Raw genomic sequence first — 20,604 nt, 5'->3', positions numbered from 1 at the left:
CTGTCCCTCCTCCTGGCCACCAGGTGGTCTTGTTTCCTGCTTGGGGGAACGGAAGGAGACCCTCTCCACAGGCTTCAGAGAGGATGGTGGACGTCGAGCTGGGTCCCCATCGCTGACAGATTTGCTCACCTTTCCGGACTCGGGTGACGAGCTGTTGGTCCCGCTCCTGGCTCCGCCTCCCCAGATCCGTCAGCCACCCCGAATCAGACGACCTACCTCTTCCTGCCACCGTCAGAGGTTTTTCTTTCGCTCTGATCACCTTGTGTTTGCTAAGTTCCCTGTCCCCAGAGGACAGGGGACACGGGGTGGGCAGAGCATGGGGACTTGCGGTGGACTAGCCCTGACCCTCCCACCCTGAGGGACCACAGGTGATCTTTCAGACCGGGGCCGGCCTGAGTCACCTCAGTGTCCCCTGGGCATGCCTGAGCTTGGCACATGGGCTATGCTGTTTAAATGCTTGTGAAGTAAACGTGGGGAAGGTCTGAATTCTGGGAGGGTCCTATACCTGGAGGGAGGGGCAGGTGCGGGGACCACACCTGGTGGGTGGGAGCCACCTGCCGGAGCTCCATCCTGCCTCTACCACCTGCCGGCTGTGAGACTCAGAAGTGGGCAAGCGATGCGATCCTCGGAGCCTGTCTCCTTGTGTGCAGATGGGGGTGATAATAGTACCGTCTCCCAGGGTTGCTGTGTGAAGTAGACGAATTCATATAAATGAACATATGCTACCTGCTTCGAGCTTGGTGCAGGCGGTAGGTCCTTCCGCCGTTAGAAGGTGTTTCGCTAAGAAGGGTCCACCCCCCCTGCCTGGGCTGCAGCCTGCACAGCAGCCTGGGGGTCCCGCAGGGCTAAGCCAGAGCGTGTGCAGGGAGCTGGTGAGGGGCTGGGGGAAAGCAGCAGAAGGTGCAGGTGCTTCTCTTTGCTGTGCCCCGCCTTGTCCCCCATCTCATCTCTGAAGCAGTCTCCCCAGGCCCCGCCCCAGACCTGGGAGACAGATCAGGGCTAATGGGTCCTAATTATAGCCCATCTGGGGTCGATGGAGCCTCGGGCCCTGGAGGGGCAGGGCTGGTGCGCGAGGGCACGGCCGCCTGGCAGGAAGGGTTGGGGGGCAGCCGGGAGCTGGCAGACAAGGAGTCTTGAGGCCGCTCCCCCTCAGGACCCTCCCCCAGGGCGGGCGGGCTCCCGCCTTACTGGTGGCTGGGTACCCTGAGGAGGCACAGGGCTGGGCTCTGGGAGGGGCCGATGGGCACTGGGAAGGATTGCTTGGCTGTGACTCTCCAGGTCTGGTTTTAGAAGAAGCTCAGGGCCGGTTGCAGAAGAGGGAGGAGAGGGCAGGGCTGAGTGGGAATCATGGGGGTGTCGGGGAACAGCGTCACAGGAGGTCAGCCCTGGGCGTCCTCAGGGCCACCAGAAGCCGTGCGGGGGAGGAAGACAGGGGTGGGCAGGGTGGGGTCCCCGTGGTCGTGTGCCAGCTCTGGAAGGGGCCTGGAGGAGGGATTTAACCAGACAGATGGCCCTGGGCCGTGAGGTCTTCTGGGAGTCGAGGAGGGGTCTGTCCAAGGGCAGAGGGCCTGAGGACTTCTCCTCCGAGCCCTGTCCTGGGCGTGGGTTAGGGCTAGAGGTGCCCCTACCTCCTTCCCAGGCAGGATGGGGCGCAGCCCACGGGAGATCCCAGGCTTCCTTCTAGAACCTCCCGCGGCCTCCTGTGCATCCATTGTGCTGCTGGCCGGTCCGTTTGTGACCGTGTGCAGGGCTGGCCTTCCCAGTCTGGGGACTGCCCTGCTGAGGGGACAGGGGACGTGGGGAGGTGGCAGGAGGCGGGAGAGAGAGGCCCCCTCTCGATTGCATCAGCTGAGCCCGTTACATAACTGAGCTGGGCACGGCCAGGGTGCGGGGGTGGCTCTCCCAGGCGGTCTCTTTGCAGCTCCAGGGGAGGTGGAGGCCGGTGGGAGAGTGGGCAGGCGTGGACGGGCATCTCATCGCCAGCCTGGCTCCCCGCCAGCCATGCCACTGTCCCCGAGAGCCCTCCACTCCAGGATGACTCTGGGGGTCCCTATGAATGTTTCCAACTGGCCCCGAAATCCTTGCCTCTCCTGTGCCAGGGCTCAGGGGACAGGATGGGCCTGACTCCTGCTGCCCTAGCCTGGCTCCCCTCAAAGCCTGCCCACATTCCCCTCGCTGCCCGCCCCGTGGGCCGTAGCCCTGGCCAGGGCCACAGCAACTGTGCCCTCCACGTGGTCCTGTCCTCAGCACTGCCCCTGTCTGCCTGTCAGGACCGCTGAGCTGGCTTCCCAGGGAAGGCCAGCACTCAGGCCACACTCGTGTCACCTGCACGGCAGCTCCCTCACCTGCCTGGAGCTGGTCTCTCTCCATGTCTGTGTTTGCCTGGCAGGATGGGGAGGGGACTGAGACTTGGGCATGCCCTGTCCCCGTGGACTCCTGGGGGGGCCGGACAAGACAGGGCTGGGACTTGCTTCCTGGGGGGCAGGGCCACAGGCCCCCTGGCAGTCCTGGAGGAGGGCCCTGGAGCAGAAGGGCGCTGAGACAGAGGGTGCAGCCCCCGCCTTCCCTGGGTAGGGGGGTGGTACGTGCGGGAACTGGCCCTCCAGGTGTGGGTGGGAGGGGCATTCACTGGGCCACCAGCGTCACTAGCGCCCTCTAGTTGCCCCGAGTGTGGTGATGGGCGCCTTCCCCCTCCCCTCTGGGGACTCTAGGGGGCAGGGTCCCAGGCCCTGGGGTGGGGACCCCTCTGGAGGATGAGCGGATGTTGGAGCGCCCAGGGTGTGTCGGCGTGTCCAACAGCCAGGATGGGTTTTTTTTTTTTTTTTTTTTGCAGTACGCGGGCCTCTCACTGCCGTGGCCTCTCCCGTTGCGGAGCACAGGCTCCGGACGCGCAGGCTCAGCGGCCGTGGCTCACGGGCCCAGCCGCTCCGCGGCATGCGGGATCCTCCCGGACCAGGGCACGAACCCGTGTCCCCTGCATCGGCAGGCGGACTCTCAACCACTGCACCACCAGGGAAGCCCGCCAGGATGTTTTACTCCATAATTTTTAGACTTCCTGGGCGGGGTTGGGGGCCTATCATTTAAACCTGATTCAGTGAGGACACTCTGCCCATTTCCCATATGAAAGTCCCCTGCGTGGCCCTGGGACTTTCTGCCCTCCTAAGGGTCTCCCAGGGTGGCAGCTCCACAGTGGGGTCCCGCTCGAGGCAGACCCCAGACCGAGCGAGACTCCCTGTCGTGTCCCCCCACCCCGCACATGGGCAGTGAAGGGCGTGGGATGGGGGATAAGCCGCTGGTGTGGAGGCTGGCTGGCTTGTGGACCCCTTTTATGGACTCTTTGGAAGTTGCACCGGTGCCTTCTGGAAGCTTCCTTCATCCCGGGCAGACAGATGCATAGCTCTAGTCTGGGTGGTTTGTTCTTGCGGTGTCTTTTTGCTGCCATTTGCCCCCAAGAGGGCCCTCCCACTCTCCGCACCCCCAGCCCTGGGGCCCACGTCTGGTCCCAGGAACCCAGGGCTCGTGCCCTTTCTCACCCCTGACTTCCTGGGTGGGAGTTAGGCCCCAGCCACGGGCTCCCTTTGGGGGCAGCAAGAAGCATGTAGCCTGCAGCTTCTTCTAACATCCCCACGTGACACACCTGCCTGCTCCCCCCAGCCTTTCCAATGCGTGAAGAAATGAGGATTTAAGAAAGGCGGGCAGCGGGCTTCCCTGGTGGCACAGTGGTTGGGAGTCTGCCTGCCAATGCAGGGGACACGGGTTTGTGCCCCGGTCTGGGAGGATCCCACATGCCGCGGAGCGGCTGGGCCCGTGAACCATGGCCACTGAGCCTGTGCGTCCGGAGCCTGTGCTCCGCAGCAGGAGAGGCCACAACAGTGAGAGGCCCACGTACTGCAAAAAAAAAAAAAAAAAAGAAAGGCGGGTAGCTTCTAGAAAACCCACCTCTCTGTGGACCGTCACATCGTACCGAGCGCCCAGCGGAGTGTGTTTGGCATCCTGCTGTGTGTGTCCGGGTACATGTGATGGGGAGTGGGCCTGGGCAGGTGCAGATGGGGACCAGGCAGGGGAGGCAGTGTGGTACTCGAATCCCCATTAAGGGGAGCCCTGGCATCCTCCGTGCTGGTCTCTCCTCCAAGCTCCCGGGCACTTGCTCCAAGGCACCAAGTGGTTCTAGGGTGATGTGACCTGTACGTCCCTGTCATCCTGCACTCACAGGCTCTCTCCTGGCCACGCCGTGGCCCTCTGGAGGGCAGAGGTGGGCCTCGACCCCTCCCTGGGCCAGCTGGAGATGGCTTTGTGACTCCGTGGGGCTGCTTTCTCCCTGGGGAGCCATGTCCACAAGGCCTCTTACTTGGTCATTTGTTGTCTTTTTTTATTTTTTTAATCTATTTTATTTTATTTATTTATTTTTGGCTGCGTTGGGTCTTCGTTGCTGCGGCGCAGGCTTTTCTCTAGTTGTGGTGAGCGGTGGCTACTCTTCATTGCGGTGCGTGGGCTTCTAATCGCGGTGGCTTCTCTTGCTGCGGAGCATGGTCTCTAGGCACACAGGCTCAGTAGTTGTGGCTCACAGGCTCTAGAGCGCAGGCTCAGTAGTTGTGGCGCACGGGCTTAGTTGCTCCGCGGCATGTGGGATCTTCCCGGACCAGGGCTCGAACCTGTGTCCTCTGCCTTGGCAGGTGGGTTCTTAACCACTGCGCCACCAGGGAAGCTCTGGTCATTTGTTTTTGCTTCAGTTTCCCAAGCACTGTCATAGCAGGGTAGGTGGTTATTGTTCCATTTTACAGGTTGAGAGGAGGAGAGGCCCAGAAAGGTGGGGTGATGTGACACAGCCCAAGGGGCTGGGGTTCCACTCGGCGGGTCTGAGGGTGGCTTTGAGGGGTTGGGGCAGGGGAACTAGATGGAGAAGGCGGGGAGGGGTGGGGATGGGCTGGGGAGGGCAGGGTGGCCGTGATCCGGCACAGTTGGGTGGCAGAGGAACTGACTGTCCCAGCGGGCCCTGACTTTCACTCTGTGTCCCTGGGCGTCTCCCTGAAGGAAGCAGCGGAGTAACCCCCTCCCCCTTCTGATTCTTCCAGAAGAAGAAGATGGTGGCCTTGAAGCCTTCGATGACTTTTTCCCTGAGGAGCCCGTGAGCCTTCCCAAGAAGAAGAAGACCAAGAAGCTCAAGGAGAACAGGTCCAAAGGGAAGAGGAGGAAGAAAGAGGTGCGTGGAGCTGGGGCCGCGTGGGCGTCTTGGCTGCTCCTCCTGGGCCTGTGGAGGAAGGCCTGGGCTCCCAGGACCATCTGGCGGAGAGGTGCCTCCAGAGAGCCGAGCCTGAGTGAGAAACACCAAACCCAGTGTCTGGTGTGGGCAGTGTCCCCACGGACACCTGCCCCGAGATGTATCTCAAGTGTCCTGTCCTTTTTTTTTGGCCGCACAGCGTGGCTTGAGGGATCTTAGTTCCCTGACCAGGGATTGAACCCGGGCCACGGCAGTGAGAGTACGGAGTCCTAACCATTGGACCACCAGGGAATTCCCAAGTGTACTTTTTTATTTTTGGCTGCGTTGGGTCTTCGTTGCTGCGCGCGAGCTTTCTCTAGCTGTGGCGAGCGAGGGCTACTCTTCGTTGAGGTGTGCGGGCTTCTCATTGCGGTGGCTTCTCTTGTTGTGGAGCATGGGCTCTAGGCGCGCGGGCTTCAGTAGTTGTGGCACACGGGCTCAGTAGTTGTGGCTCGTGGGCTCTAGAGCGCAGGCTCAGTAGTTGTGGCGCACGGGCTTAGTGGCTCCGCGGCATGTGGGATCTTCCCGGACCAGGGCTCGAACCCGTGTCCCCTGAATTGGCAGGTGGGTTCTTAACCACTGAGCCACCAGGGAAGTCCCTACTGTCTTCTTTTTTATTTTTTTATTTTTTTTGCGGTACGCGGGCCTCTCACTGCCGTGGCCTCTCCCGTTGCAGAGCACAGGCTCTGGACGTGCAGACCCAGCGGCCACGGCCCATGGGCCTAGCCGCTCCGGGGCATGTGGGATCTTCCCGGACCGGGGCATGAACCTGTGTCCCCTGCATTGGCAGGCGGATCCTTAACCACTGAACCACCAGGGAAGTCCCTACTGTCTTCTTAAACAGGGTGTTCTGGGGTGTTTATTCTTTTCTCCTTGGTGTCTGTCTGGGCCGTGACAACACGGGGTCCCCGGCGCTCCCACCCCTTCACTGAAGGGCCCTTATTCCCGCTTGCATCTGTGTCCGCTGCCTCTGTGCTCTTGGTGGCGCCTTCTGCTACCCTCTCCGTATCTGCTTCCTGGCAGCCGTCTGTCCCTCTGGTTTGCTGCTTCCAACCTGTTGTGAGTTGGAATCCTGGCGAGCAAGATACAGATGGGAGAAGAGTAAGGAGACCCTGGAGAGGGATGGGTCTCCTGTGAGTAACATGTGGGAGCATTTCTAGCATATGCCCCACGTGGACTCACTTCATCCTCAGCAGCAACCTTGGGAGTCAGGGCAGGGATGATTATCACCACCCGACAGAGGGGGAAACCGGGGCTGCCTGGTAGCCTAACGCCCTTGGCACTTGGAGGGGACGGTCACAGGGCAACATGGGGACTCCTGTCTCCCACCTCGTGAGAGCTGCCACCTCTCCTCGGCGTCCCTCGATCCTCCCGGTGGCTTTATGGGCACCTTGCTTTACAGATGAGGCTCAGAGATGAACTTGCCAGGGGTCACAGCAACACAGCTGAGATCTGGCCCTGGGGACGTCCGGCTGCCCCCTGCCCCCCAGCCTGGTCCTCCCCTGGCCCGCCTGCTCCGAGGGGAAGCGCTGTCGGTCCTCTGGCCTTCTCGCCTCCCCTGCCCAGAGGAGACCCACCTGGCCCAGCCTCAGAGGGGAGGTGGTCGGGGGGTGTTACCACCCTCGGTGGCCCCGGGACAGAGTAGCAGTGTGTGTGGGGGGCCCTGCGGGGCTGTTCTGACGTGGCCTCAAAGGCCACTGTGGGCCTCTGGCTTGTCCCCTGCAAGGCTTTGTGCAGAGGGGGCCGTGGTATGACTTAACTCTGGAGGGTCCCCGAACAGGCTGCGGGGGCAGGAGGGAGAAGACCCCTGAGGACAAAGGGCCTGTGATGGTGGGCAGGCGATGGGTGGTGGAGTTTCTTCCCCACATCTCCCCAGGCCACGGCCCACACCTGTCTGAGCCTTGCTTCCGTGTCTGTAGTAAGGGGAGCATCACCTATCCACACCCTCCTGCTTGTTTGTGGACAAATCAGATATGGGCCAACAGGGCGTCTTCACGTGAGAGGTGCCACGGGGAAGGCCAATGGCCCTCGGGGGCATCCAGGGTGTCAGCCTGCAAGCGTGTGGAGGGCAGGGCCTGCCCTGGGCGGTGCCCCGGGTCCCCATTGTGGTTGGCCCTGGGCTGGCCTGCCTGGAGCTCAGGGACTGGGGCAGGGAGGTGTCAGCCCCACCTCCTCCAGCTGGAACCACGCAGGTACGTCCTGCCTGTGTTCTCTGGTGAGCTTGGGGTCAGCATTTCTCACCAGGTCCACCCCCTGTTCGGCTCTCCTGGCTCCCGGGAAGGGCCTCCTTAGGACAGCTGCGCTGTCCAGACTCCTGGCCAGAGCTGCCCCGGAGCCTCTCCCTGCCCGCGTGCGGCCACACCCGGCTGTTCCTCTCCTCTGGCGCGCATAGACGACCCTTTCTCCCCCCAGAGGGACCCTGAGCATCCTCCGGGCCCAGCACTGACCCTGTCCGATGCCGCCCTCAGCTTTGGCCTCGCTGTCTGGGCTCCTGGTGTCCTTCCAGGATTGACAGGTCTGTCCCCTCCTGGGACACCCCACCCCTAACCCCGCGGCTGGTACTGGGCTGCATGTGGGCAGGTTGTGAGCTGCCGCCTTCTGTCCCCGTTATCCAGGAGGGGCAGTGGAGGCAGGAGAGGGGAAGGGGGGGGCCGTGCCTGGAGGTTCCCCCCACACCCCCGAGGGAGGTGCTGTGGACCGGGTCCCCCTGCTGTGGGGAGGGGGCTCCGAATTCCCTGCTGCAGCTCCCCCCAGCCCCTCCCGCACCCTGGCCCGCAGGTCTGTCTTTGTTGGGGGCAGAGGTTAGATGGCTCAGGGCCGGCGGGGCCCTGGGATGCAGGGGCCGACTTCCCGGTTGAAGCTCTGAAATCTTGCTCTGTTGCGGCCACTGTTGTCAGCCCTCAGACCCGATGCTCTGTGGATGCGGGGTGGAGGTAGATTCTAGGGTCCTGGGGCATCCCGCGCAAGCACCTTCTCCCCAGCTCCTCAGGGATTTCTCTCCCTCCCCTGAAGCTTCTTTCTTGGGAGCTGGGCGGGAGGCTCTGGTCTCTCACTGCTGTGGCCTGAGCGTGGCCTCTGTGCTGCATCCATCTCTTGCCGCCTCCTCCTGGGTCTCCCTTGCCCTCCTCGCTCCTCTGCATTTCTTCTCCGCCCACCTCTTCTCCCCCCCCCACTTCCTCTCTCCTCCTCTCCTGCATTCCACTCTCCCTCCCCTCACTTCCTCTCCCTCTCTCCTTCCTCTCTCTACTGAGATGCAGTTCCTGGATCTCAAAGGAGATGGAGGCCAGGGTAGACTGGAGGGCCCCCGCAGAGGACCGGGCAGTGCCAGCCAGGACCCCAAGGTGGCCCTCGGGCCACTGCTGCCCCCTCCCCAGCACTGCTGAGAGCCTGGCTTGGCAGCTGCCAGATGTCAACAGTCTGAGCGTGCTGCAGCCAGAGAGCAGGATCCTGGCCGCCATGTGCACGCTGCCCGCCCGCCCGCCTGCAGACCCCCGTCCTCAAGATGTGGGGAGGGAAATGTCACCCCTTTTCTCCTTTTCATCTCCAACCAGGTGGCCCCAACACAAGGCGCTGGGTGGAGGGAGCAGGGGGCCTCCCCCGGTGGTGGAACCCATGTAGCAGCAGGTTTTTTGGGGGTTGGGTGGAGGGACAGGCAGCAAGTCGTGAATTCTGATTTACATAAAATAACCGGGGCTTCGGCCGGAACCTGAGCATATGTAGATGAAGCTCCTTGTCAGACCCAGCGCAGGAGGGAGAAATGATTTCAACCTGTGCTGCAGTGGTTACCATGGCAACCAATTATTCAGTGCTAAATTATAACTGTTTATAACACTCGTGAATGGGAAGGCTCATATTTCATTCTTTCTTTTTCCCTCTCAGTCTTGAAGGACCCCAAATTGAGAATGGCCAACTCTCTGAGTCCTTCCTTTTGAGTTTAAATGCCTGCTTTTTAGAGAGATGCGGTGTGTGCTGAGTGCTGGGCGTAGAGGGAAGGGAGAGAGAGATGGGAGGCTTGGATCGAAAGACCTCTGCAGAGCTGGGGGGAGGAAGGGTGGGCATAGACTGCCCACTTGGGGTCCCCCGGGCCAGCACGGGTGGCATGCTGCGCCTTCAGTGGGCCCGGGGCTCAGGGCAGAGACCCCTCGTCCCTACCCCCGCAGTTCCTCGCACACCCAGCCCGGGTGTAGGATTTAAGGCAGCTTTGCAGATGGATTCTGTTGGGACTCCAAGTTCCCTTAGATTCTTCTACCATCCAGGGCATCCCCTATAGTCATGCCTGGGGCTGCTGCAGCCCAGCCCAGAGGACAGCATCAGGGTCACAGCCCCGGCTGGTCCTGATGTTCAGAGCCCACAGTGTGGCTCGGGGCTCAGGTTGGTTCAGGGCTTCATTAGGGCATTTCTGCTCTGTGCCTGTGTCTCCGGCCTGAACGTGGCTTGGCCCGCACTCTCCTCTGTAAGTTTCAAGATACCGAATGGTTCGTCTACCCCTGGTTCTCGGTCGTTCCTCCCCTTCTGGCCACTGGCTGACCTGCATCCCTCCAGGTCCTGCTGACGGGTCACTCCTCTTCGAGTTGTTTTCAGAGCCACTCGCTGCCCTTCCGCTTGCCCCTTTCTCTGCAAGGGAAGATTCTGGAACAACAAAACACAGGAAAAAGGAGGCCCTGGTCTAGATGTGTCCAAACAGCTGGATACAGAGAGACACTGTGGATACAGACTGATTGTACCATCAGGAAACCCATCTCCAAAGACCTGTCCTGCACCCCGCCCTCCACCAGCCTCTCGGGTGGGCAGCGGGGCTTGGACGAGATAGGGGTGCAGGTGGGGGGAGAAGGCAGGGCAGAGAGGGGATCAGGGAATGGGCGGGGAGCCAGAGAATTGAGGAATCTGAGTCTTCTCTTTGGTCAGGCTTTCCCCAGTGCAGGTAGACAGGGCAGGGAGGGGTCTGCTCCTTCCCTGAAATGAGGGGCTGCCATCATTGTCATCCCCCGGTAGGCCGCTGGGGCGCTGACTGTCCTGCTCTAGCTCCGGCTCATTCCTTGAGAAGAAACTTTGCCCTCCTGTTCCCCTACTTAGCCCCGGAGTGGCTGCTGGACTCACACTCCTGGCAGTGCACAGCTTGGGGCCTTCTGCCAGACCTGCTCCCCCGCCACCAACCACTGTGCACACACCGACAGAACGTCTGCTGGAGGCGCCTTCCCTGCTTCCCTCCCTCCCTTCCTCCCTCCCTCCCTCCAGCTCCCTCTGGGCCCTGCGTTCAGAGCTGTGCTGGCCACTCCCCGCCTCTCCTGCACTTGGGATGTGGTGTGCAGGCTCCCCAGCAGATACTCAGGGCACCTCCCCCTCAGGTGCGGCCACAACAGCCCCTTCTGTTGGCGTCCTGTTGCCCGTCTGCACTGTAACTGTTGCCCAGCTGCAGGCACTGTCCATGCACTTGGCTTTAGTCCAGCCCTGATTTGCAGAAACAGGGGATGAGGCTGTTGTGTCCTCCGGTTTGTGGTCCTGGCTGCATCTTCAGCTTCCGAGCAGAGTTGGGGTCATCATGGGTACTTGGGACGCTCCTACTTCAAAATGCTTAAGGCCTTGTCCCTCTCACATGGTCTCCTTTGTTCCTCTTACCGCCCTGTATGGCGTCCCCATTTCACAGATGGGGAGGCTGAGGTCAGGACGCTGCAGTGACTTGCCCAGTTCCTGACTAGCAAGGGTCAGAGCTCCGAGACGGTCTCCGTCCCGCAGCCTCCCCAGGGAGCCCCCGGACCCACCGTGGGTCCTCCTGTCTCTTCCCTGCTCTGGTTCGTGGGGTCCCCAGGGCAGCTGAGGGCCAGCCCCACGGCCCTCCCTCGGCGGGCCCCACAGCCTCTGTCCGCGGTGCTGAAGCTTGTGGCACTTTCCTCCTCCCGTCCTTACCTGTGCGGGGGTGTGGCTGGGATGGAGCCCGTCTCTCAGGTCTCTCGAAGGGTGCTCTTTCCAAGCTGGCCAGACGTTACATCCTCGGGGGAAATGGACATCCCTGTCTGACCCCTGCCTCCCCAGAGGACCGAGGCAGGGCTGGGAGCTGTGGCCATGAGCCCTGGGAACGGGATCGCGTGCAAGGCTGTCCTGCCCTGGGCAGGCTCTGGCGGCAGCCAGGACCGGCGCACTGCCCCCGGCGCCCGGTGTGGCCGACCGAGTCCGTATTCCGGGAAAGCCCAGAGGCCCTGCTGCCTGCCAGCCACCAGCCAGCACACGGACTCAGCAGCTTAGTGGGCATAAAAGGTTCGGGAGCCGGGAGCCGGCGTAGGGAGAGAGGGAGGCGAGCAGCAGAAGAGTCAGGAGGTGCAGGGACCCCACGGGTGGGTCCTTTCCCAGCTGTGTCTCAGGAAGAGCCTCCCTCCTGGGGAAAGACTCTCAGCTCCACAGTGCGGCTGGAAAGGGCAGAGCGGGCGGGGGGCTCCCAAGACAGACCCACTGCCCTTGCTGCCCTCCTCCTCTGCATGTGCTCCCACCCCTCCCCCCTTCCTTCCTCTCTCTCCTCCCCGCCTTTCTCCTCCCTCTCCACCTCCTCTTTTGCCTCCCTCCCTCCCTCTTTGCTCCTTCCGGAGCTCACATCCTTCATTTCTCCAGTTCTTTCTTCATCTCTTCCGTGCCTCCCTTTGCCGCCTCTAAACCGCCAGCATGAAGATACCAAGTGTCATCTTCCTTGGAGCATCCATGCCTGGCCTCTCCTGCAGACCCAGGCCGGGAGGGGCCTAATCAGCCCGCTTGCCTCTTGAAAAGCCCCGAATACACAGCTTTCTCTGCTTTCTCCGCAGGGGCAGTGCCTTTCTGATGGGGATGCTCTGTCTGTAAACACCCTTATCTCCATATAAATGGGCCATTTTCTGCTTGTATGGACGGAAACTGAATCAAGGAAACCAAGCTTAAGAGCTGCCTAAATTACTTTGTCTCATATTGAGATGAAGCAGCCAGGGTTTGGGCGGTGGGGAAGGTGGGCTTGTGCCTTAGCAGCGTCCGGAGAGCACACAGGCAGATGAGACTGGGATGTGCGCTCTGTGTTCATCACAGGTTTCACTTGACACACGCGACTCCATAGGATGCAAAGATAAACAGAGAGGACAGGAGCTGGGAGCTGGGAGCCGGGAGCCTGGGCGGAAGCTGGGGGAGCTTCTCCAGCGTGGACAGCACTTTGGCTTTTGGCTCTGGGCATCACATCCTCTCTACGAGCACCTGGGTCCAAGTGCCATCGCTGACACGCGTTACAATCCCAAAGTCCATAGAAACCTGAAACAGGGCCGTCTAAGCGGGCTGCACTGAGCTTGCCTGGTGGGGGCGTGTGTCTTCACCCGAGGCCTCGACTCACCTGCATAGCACCATTTGTCACCAACCAGTCACTGGGGACAAGACCCTTACCCCGTGCTGGCCCAGGGCAGCCCCTCTGGCTGGGGTTTAGTGGTCTGGTGGGTGAGACTGCCAGGAGGCCGCTCTCAGGGCAGTGCTGCTGCCCGGGACTCTGCATTTCCTTTGGGCCCCTGTTGTCCTCACCGTCCCCCTTTCTCTTCCAGGGGAGCAATGATGAGCTGTCGGAAAATGAAGAGGATCTGGAAGAGAAGTCGGACAGTGAGGGCAGTGACTACTCCCCAAATAAAAAGAAGAAGAAAAAACTCAAGGACAAGAAGGAGAAAAAAGCCAAGCGAAAAAAGAAAGATGATGATGAGGACGACAACGATGATGGATGCCTCAAGGTAACCCTGAAGCCTGGCTGGGGGACACCTGCTTGGGCGGGCGGAGCCTCCCGCTGTGGGAAAAGGGCCAGAGCATCCTTTCCCACGAAGGGCCGTCGGGGCAGATGGGTCTGTGGGTGTGAGTGCACGCGCATGAAGGTTGGACATGCCTTTGTGAGAAATACTGTAGCCACAAGTCTCGGAGACACATTAGGAATAACAGTGGATGACATTTAGGAGTTTGGCGAAGAAGTCGTGCGGCCTGTTGCTGATGTATTATCCGCCGTCTTGCCCAACTTGAGCGGTCAGCTGTTTCTGACTCAAGTTTGGTGTCAGGAACCTCTTGGTCGGGGCAGTTTGGGAAAATAAAACAAACGGAGCTTTTGCTAAGAAGAAGTGGCTGGACAGCTCCGCTTATGGTGGAAGGGGGCCTTAGTTAGCACGTGTTCCGAAATTCATCCCACGTGGGCACCCGGGAGAGTGTCCCAGGGAACGAGAGTCAGGGAAGCTATGGCGATGGGCCTGCAGCTCTCCCCTGGGGAGAAGCCTCTTCCCAGTGAATGTGGGGCATGAGGTGGCCCCTGGAATGTCAAGGCCGTTCCTTGCGGGGCGGGGGGGGGGGGCGGGGGGGGGAGGGCGAGGGTAGGGCAGACGGGCTCTGGGCCCTGGGTCTCTGGGTCGGGCAGAGGCAGAGGCAGATGACAGCACCTCATCCGGAACCTCCTGCTGCCTTCAATATATATATATATATATATATATATATATATATATGGTTGTTTTTTTTTTGCGGTACGCGGGCCTCTCACTGCTGTGGCCTCTCCCGTTGCGGAGCACAGGCTCCGGACGCGCAGGCTCCGCGGCCATGGCGCACGGGCCCAGCCGCTCTGTGGCATGTGGGATCTTCCCGGATCGGGGCACAAACCCATGTCCCCTGCATCGGCAGGCGGACTCTCAACCACTGCGCCACCAGGGAAGTCCTGCCTTCCATCTTTGACGAGGCTCGGTTTGGGCTGGCCGTGGGTTTGAAGATAAGTGCTCCGTAAATGTTAGTACAGTGGCTGCTGGGTGAGGCAGAGGTGGTGACTGTCTGCGACTGAAGCTGGGAAGTGGCGGCGGTGTCCCGACCCCCGCAGGGAGCTCGTTAGTTGGCAGGTGGGTTATGAGTCACCTGTGACTGATGAGAGCCGAGAAGCTGGCGGGTTTGGAAGGTGAACGTACAGGAGTGGTTCAGTGTCGTCCTGCACTAATGTCATCGCTCGCTTGCTGCTCTGCTTCGTGGTAGGAACCTCCAGGACTGGCTGTGTGTCAGGAGCAGGTTGGCCAAGGGAGGGGATCCCACGTGGGAGCACCTCTGAACTGCCACAGCGAACAGGAGGCCGGGAAGCGGGTCCCTTGGGGCCGAGGGAGGCCGTGTGTTCTGCCCGGGTGGCCTTCCCTTGCTGGAGCAGACGGCCCAACTCTGAGGGGCTTAGGCAGTAAAAGGGGTCTGTTGGATCAGCAGCCCTAAGTGTTGAGAGGCAAGGGGGCTTCCAGCTACGGGGACCCAGTGGTGTCATCCAGGGCCCTGTTTCTTTGCCTTTGGAGGGTCAGCTTCGGGTTCAGGCCAGGCACCCTCATGGCTGGGAATGTGTGTAGCAGCAGTGCGGGGCTTCGTGGACACCCCCTGCCCCATCCAGCAGGAGGGAAAGCTGGCTTGTGTCCTAGCTGTCTGCACAGGAGACCCAGGGGTGTCCCTGCCTGGACCGGTTGAGTCACATGCCCACCTGGATCAGTGATGTGGCCTGGGATGGCATGTGCTGATTGGTGGAATGGATCAGTGGGTGGGGCTGGCGCAGCTCAGGGCTGCCTGGAGCAAATGGGAAATGGGGGTGAGGGCCCTGTTCCAAGCACCTGTGCTAACTCCTTCCCTCCTATGACGTAGGTGCTGTTATCCCCATTTTACAGATGGGGAAGCTGAGGCATAGAGAGGTGAAGTAGCTTGTCCACCTCTCACTGCTGGTATGTGGCAGAGCCAGGATTGGAGCCTGCCTCTGTCCAGCAGGTTCCAGTCTCATAGCCAGCACCACCGCCCACCGCTCCCTTCCCAGCCATCTGGGGTCTGCTTTGTGACCTGACACCTGGGCTGGCTGGCTGTGTGCCCTTGGGAACTCGTGCACCTCCCTGGGCTTCAGTGCCCCATCTGGAGAGTGAAGCAGGAGCCGAGGGACCCTCTCTGGGCTCTGCCCCGAGCTGGGCCACTGCCCTGACCAGGACGCACCTTCCTGGTCCCAGAACCCGCAGTGACCTGTCCTTGCACGAGGTCCAAGTGTGACTGTACTAGGGGATCTCCTGGGGTGGACACAGTGAGTCCTGTTGTTATTCCTGCCCTGGACATGCACACACACACACAGCTTCCCCCCAGCCCCCCGCATTAGCCCCCCAGGCGTGTGGCCCGCACCCCATCATGAGCTGGCATCTGGGCCATTCCCACTGATCAAGGGGCTGGCGGCCTGAGATGCTGTAGGATGTGTTCAGTGGTGGGTGAGAACTGCTCTTGTTAAGTTGCTGACATAATCCCCCTGCTTTTCCGAGGCACCCTGGGTGGGGCCCTGGTGGGGGGTGCAGGGTAAAAGGACCCCCACCTCTCATTCCACCTCCGGCCCGTGTGTCCGTAGGAGCCCAAGTCCTCGGGGCAGCTCATGGCCGAGTGGGGCCTGGACGACGTGGACTACCTGTTCTCGGAGGCCGACTATCACACGCTGACCAACTACAAGGCCTTCAGCCAGTTCCTCAGGTGGGCCTCGGGGCCACCATGGCTGGGCATCCACGGAGACTGCCCTCGAGGCCTGCCTCCCCCGGGGGCACCAAGTGGGGCGGCCAGAGGGACAGGGCCCCGGGCTCCTGGGGTGGGCTTCCAGGCTGACATTGACCCTGGGCAGAGCTGGCAGAGGGGGCAGGATCCTTCCATCTCAACAGGTGGTCCTGCTTTCCCTCGCTGATCCTACCCCCAGGGATGGCGACCCCAGTCATTCCCAGGGCTCTTAAGCCCCCGTGGCCACACTCAGCTCTAAAACAAATGGGACTGGACCCCCAGGGGCCTGCTGCAGGCCCCTGCCTCTGGCCCCTCGGGTCTTACAGGGTCTGAAAACCCAATTAGAAGATCACCAGCCACATAAAGAGGGAATCAGGAGCCTTGGGGGTGGACTGCAGTCTCTGTCTTGGTCCTCTTCCCTGCCCTCCTTTCTGCCCAGTTTTCCCAGTTTGCTGCATATCCCAGGTGTGGGACTTGGGAGGAGAAGGGTGGGCCCTGTGGGGGGTCACGTGGGGGTCTCAGCCCCTCCATGGGGCTGTCCTCACCCTCCTGCCTCTCCCCCCACGCAGGCCACTGATCGCCAAGAAGAACCCGAAGATCCCCATGTCCAAAATGATGACCGTCCTGGGCGCCAAGTGGCGAGAGTTCAGCGCCAACAACCCCTTTAAGGGCAGCTCGGCGGCAGCAGCCGCAGCGGCAGTGGCCGCGGCCGTGGAGACGGTCGCCATCGCGCCTCCGCTGGCCATCAGCCCCCAGCAGGCACCCCAGCCTGTGCCCGTCCGCAAGGCCAAGACCAAGGAGGGCAAAGGTAAGGCTGCACCCAGTCCTGCTGGCAGAGGGCCCCCAGGCCCTACAGTCTGGGACAGCCGGGCCGGTCTCTATCAAGGACCCAGTGCCTTGGTTGACCTTGGACCCACCCACCCTTCCTCAGCTGTGTTGTGGCATCTGTCCTCCTCTCTCTTGGGGCTGGTGGCGAAGTGGAGGAGGAGGTGGGCTCAGAGCTTTGGGAGTTTTCCCAGGCGTGGAGGAGGGGACAGAGGTGTGGCCCGTGCTGCTGGGAGTTAGGGGGCTCTTGGGTTTGAGGCTGCACCATTCCCAGGGGGAAGGGGCCCCAAGGTGACCCGTGGATCGCTGTCTTCTGAGCACCCGGCCCTCGGAGTAACGAATGTACATGGGCGTGGGCGTGGACAGGGCCGCCTTCCCAGGGAGGCCAGGAAGGACGTCCAGATACAAAATCAGACTCTGTGGTGGTGTCTGGGTGGGGAGAATAGGGACAGCAGAGGCTCTCTGCAACTTCAAGTTCTAGGGGAGGGACCTTTCTTCCCCGGATGGAGGATTTATGGCCCCACTGGGAGTAGGGGCATTGATCTCCCCGGGGCTCTGAGTGGTGGTGTCGCCTGCAGCTCAACTTCCTGGGTGCCCTGACCTGGTTTTTTTTTTTTTTTTTTTGGCTGTGTTGGGTCTTTGTTGCTGCACGTGGGCTTTCTCTCGTTGCGGCGAGCGGGGTCTACTCTACGTTGCGGTGTGCAGGCTTCTCATTGCAGTGGCTTCTCTTGTTGCGGAGCACGGGCTCTAGGCGCATGGGCTTCAGTAGTTGTGGCACGCGGGCTTGGTAGTTGTGGCTCGCGGGCTCTAGAGCTCAGGCTCATTAGTTGTGGCACATGGGCTTAGTGGCTCCATGGCATGTGGGATCCTCCTGGACCAGGGATCGAACCCGTGTCCCCTGCATTGGCAGGCGGATTCTTAACCACTGCTCCACCAAGGAAGTCCCCTGACCTGGGTTTTGATGGGGGGCAGAGTGGGCGCTGGGGACTCCTTGTTTCTGCCCCAAGGAGCTTTGGTTTCTGGGGTAATGCCTCCCTTTAGCAGGTCCCACAGGGGGCCCCGGTGGGTGAGTGACGCGGGCTTTAGAGACTGCTTCCGCTCAACTCCCCTGCTGTCTGCCCAGCCAGCCTTCTTTCTCATTTCCTCTCGGGCTCCAGCTGCTGAGCTATTGATTCCCTGAGCTGCCTATTCAGAGCCTGAAAAATTGAAATAGATTTTCCGTGGCGCCACTGAGGTTACAGCTGGGCTCCCAGACCCAGCTCTCTGCGTGATGTGGGTGGAGGAGGGCCTGGGGCGAGGCCACCTGCCTTCAGGCCCCCACTTTCCCTGCTTGGCCTGGTGGGAGAGGCTGCTGGGGGTCATTACTCCCCAGGTGACTAACTGTCCTATGACCAGTTCCATAAAAACAACCTCACCCCTGCTGGCCACCTGGGAGCCACCATTTCCTGGGGAGGATTGGCAGAGGTGAGGGCGGTCTTGAGTGGTGCCGGTGTGGAGTATGGCAGACAGCCCGGAGGCTGGCAGCTGGGGAAAGGGCTTCCTGCCCTAGCACATCCCTCCCAGGCCTAGGTATGGTCGGCAGGTGGGTGGGTGTGCCCTTAGTGGCCCTGCGGGCTGGTGGCTCCACTGGGGACAGCTCCTTTCTGGGGAGAGGGATGGGACAGGGCTGTTCCCAAGATGGCAGCACAGCGGCCAGGGCAGGGACTGGGCCAGGGTTATTCTCTGGCTTCCTCCTCTACTGTGCAACTTTAGCAAGGACGTCCTCTTTCTGAGCCTCAGTCTTCTCATCTGAGAAGGGGCAACGGCAGAAACCATCCTTTCCTTAAAGCGGGTTCTCGAGGCCGAGTGAAAGCATGGCGGTGAGTGAGTGAGCCATGGCGGGCGCTGGTTATTCCGCCGGTGCTTTTCAGGGCCTGGAGTGAGGAAGAAGATCAAAGGCTCCAAGGATGTGAAGAAAAAAGGCAAAGGCAGAAAGGTGGCCGGGCTCAGGTTCCGCTTCGGAGGGGTTGGCAGCAAGAGGAAGAAAGGCTCCTCGGTGAGTGCGAGTGTGCGTGCTCGTGTGTGTGTGAGTGTGAGGAGTGTGAGCGTGTGCGCACACGCATGTGTGAGTGCACGTGTGCGAGTGCTCGTGTGTGTGAGTGCGTGCGCGTGTGTGCGTGAGTGCGTGTACATGCGTGTGTGTGTAACATGCAAAGGTTGGGTGACATGGAAAGCAGGGCTATCAGTTCATTCTCCTGAACCAGGCAGGGGGCAGGTCTTGTACACACCCTCCCCCTGCCCCCGCCCCGGACTCTCCCATTCTACATTCAGGCCTGCTGGGCCTGTTTCCCCACCTGACTGGTGAGGGGCTCAGCCTGGATCCTTCCAAGGCCCCCTGTAGCTTGGACTCTGGGTGGGTAGCTCTCCTGCCTACCTTGCTGAGCTGGGGGCTCAGTCCCGGCTCCTTCCGCCCCAGCTGCCTCTCCATCTGGGCAGCAGGCGGGAGAGTCCTGCGGGGCACCTGGATGCCCAGGTCTGCTGGGAGGGCAGGCCCCAGGAAGGCGGCATGTAGGCAGGATAGGGCTGGGCTGGAGCCCTGCCGCTCCCTTGCCCTCCCAGGGCCAGCTCTGTCACCAGGTTTGGAATGACCCTAAGTCCGTGTCTGAGCCTTTGAGCCCTCTTTCTCCGGGGGTGGAGGCATTCACCCACCTCCTGCCCCTACAGGGCACCTGTTTCCCTCACCTGACCCAGCCCTGCAGAGGGGCAGAGATGGAAGCCATCTCTTTGTCCCTTCTTAGGGGCAAGTGACAGGTCTCAAGTTTAGCTGCTGTGGAGGGGAGCGTGGAGCAGCAGGCATGGTCCAGCCCGGAGCTGGTGGTCCAGCTCAGCTTAGCTTTTGAGCACATACTAATGTGCCAGGCCCTGTGCTCCTCCACGGCGGGCCCTGCTCTGGAGCTGCTCGCAGTCTGGAAGGGTTTGGGCATGTGCGCTGGGAGAGAGCCAATGACAGGCAGATGGGACAGGTCGGACCTGGCACAAGGCTGTGCAACAGGTCTCATTAGGGAGAGATCTGGGAAGGCTCCTTGGGGGAGGTGTCCTTAGGGCTTCCCCTTGAGGGATGTGTCGGAGTTTGGCAGGGTGGAGGGCAGGGCCTGGGAGAGTTCTGGGGGTGGAAAGTGTGGGGAGGGTCTGAGGGCTGGAGAGCAGGGCTTGGGGAGGGTCGAAGGCCATCAGGCTGGACCGGTGGGCTGAGGGCTTTCTAGCTGGGTGGAGGGACGAGATGAACCAGAGACAGACAGCTCTGTGCCTCTGGAGCCTCCACTGTGCCCTGCCCCCCCTCCCCCAGGCCTGCGGAGCCTGGAGATGAGCCCCCAGGGCTGGCTCCGGGCTCACAGGGCCCTCCCCTGCCCCCACAGAGCGAGGAGGAGGAGCGGGAGGGGTCGGACTTGGACAGCGCCAGCATCCACAGCGCCTCCGTGCGCTCTGACTGTTCTGCCCTGCTGGGGAGGAAGAGCAAGAGGAGGCGCCAGAAGAAGAGAAGTAAGAGTCCTGACTGCAGGGTTCCCATGGCCACCGCGGCGCATGTGGGCGTGCAGAGCCCCCTCGGGGAGCGGAGAAGGGCACCCTCAGCAGGCAGCTCCCCTGTGCTTCCTCAACCACCCTGGCCTCTGTGGTTAGGAGGGGGGGTCCCGTCGAAGTGAGCCTGCATACGTTAGGGACCCGTGATGGGAGCCACCCCAGGGCATTTGCACTGGCAGAGGGGGGCACAGGAGAAGGAGCTGCTTCTTAACCTCATCCACCCTCTGCCCATGTGCCCCCTCACCCCCATTCCCCTCCCCATCCTCGTTCCCCCCCTCCCTTGCCTGTATCCATCCAGCCCTTCATCTTTCCATGCGTTCACCCGTCTGTCTGCTTTCCTTCCTCCTCCCTCCTCCCTTCCTGCTTTCCTTTTATCCATCTTCTATCCATCTCTTCACCCCTCCTGTTGACCCTGTCTGTCCATCCACCACCCAGCATCTATCGAGCGCCTACTATGCGCCAGGGCAGCCTGGCGT

The 20,604-nt window shown here is 61.4% G+C and overlaps 1 protein-coding gene across 2 annotated transcripts in view; it reads left to right on the top strand.

Moving 5' to 3' along the window:
- Positions 1 to 20,604, top strand: part of CHD5 (chromodomain helicase DNA binding protein 5) — a 66,028-nt gene that overhangs the window by 4,137 nt on the left and 41,287 nt on the right. For both annotated transcript variants that reach the window (XM_082612289.1, XM_082612288.1), the window contains exons 2-7: positions 5,073 to 5,200; positions 12,796 to 12,975; positions 15,609 to 15,727; positions 16,315 to 16,553; positions 18,481 to 18,605; positions 19,966 to 20,089. In XM_082612289.1, the coding sequence (XP_082468415.1) occupies positions 5,073 to 5,200; positions 12,796 to 12,975; positions 15,609 to 15,727; positions 16,315 to 16,553; positions 18,481 to 18,605; positions 19,966 to 20,089 (915 nt within the window). The remainder of the gene's footprint in view (positions 1 to 5,072; positions 5,201 to 12,795; positions 12,976 to 15,608; positions 15,728 to 16,314; positions 16,554 to 18,480; positions 18,606 to 19,965; positions 20,090 to 20,604) is intronic.

This window comes from Mesoplodon mirus (genome assembly GCF_964341445.2).
Source record: "Mesoplodon mirus genome assembly, chromosome: 3".
Classification (NCBI taxonomy): domain Eukaryota; kingdom Metazoa; phylum Chordata; class Mammalia; order Artiodactyla; family Ziphiidae; genus Mesoplodon; species Mesoplodon mirus.
This window is presented reverse-complemented; position numbering and strand designations above follow the sequence as displayed.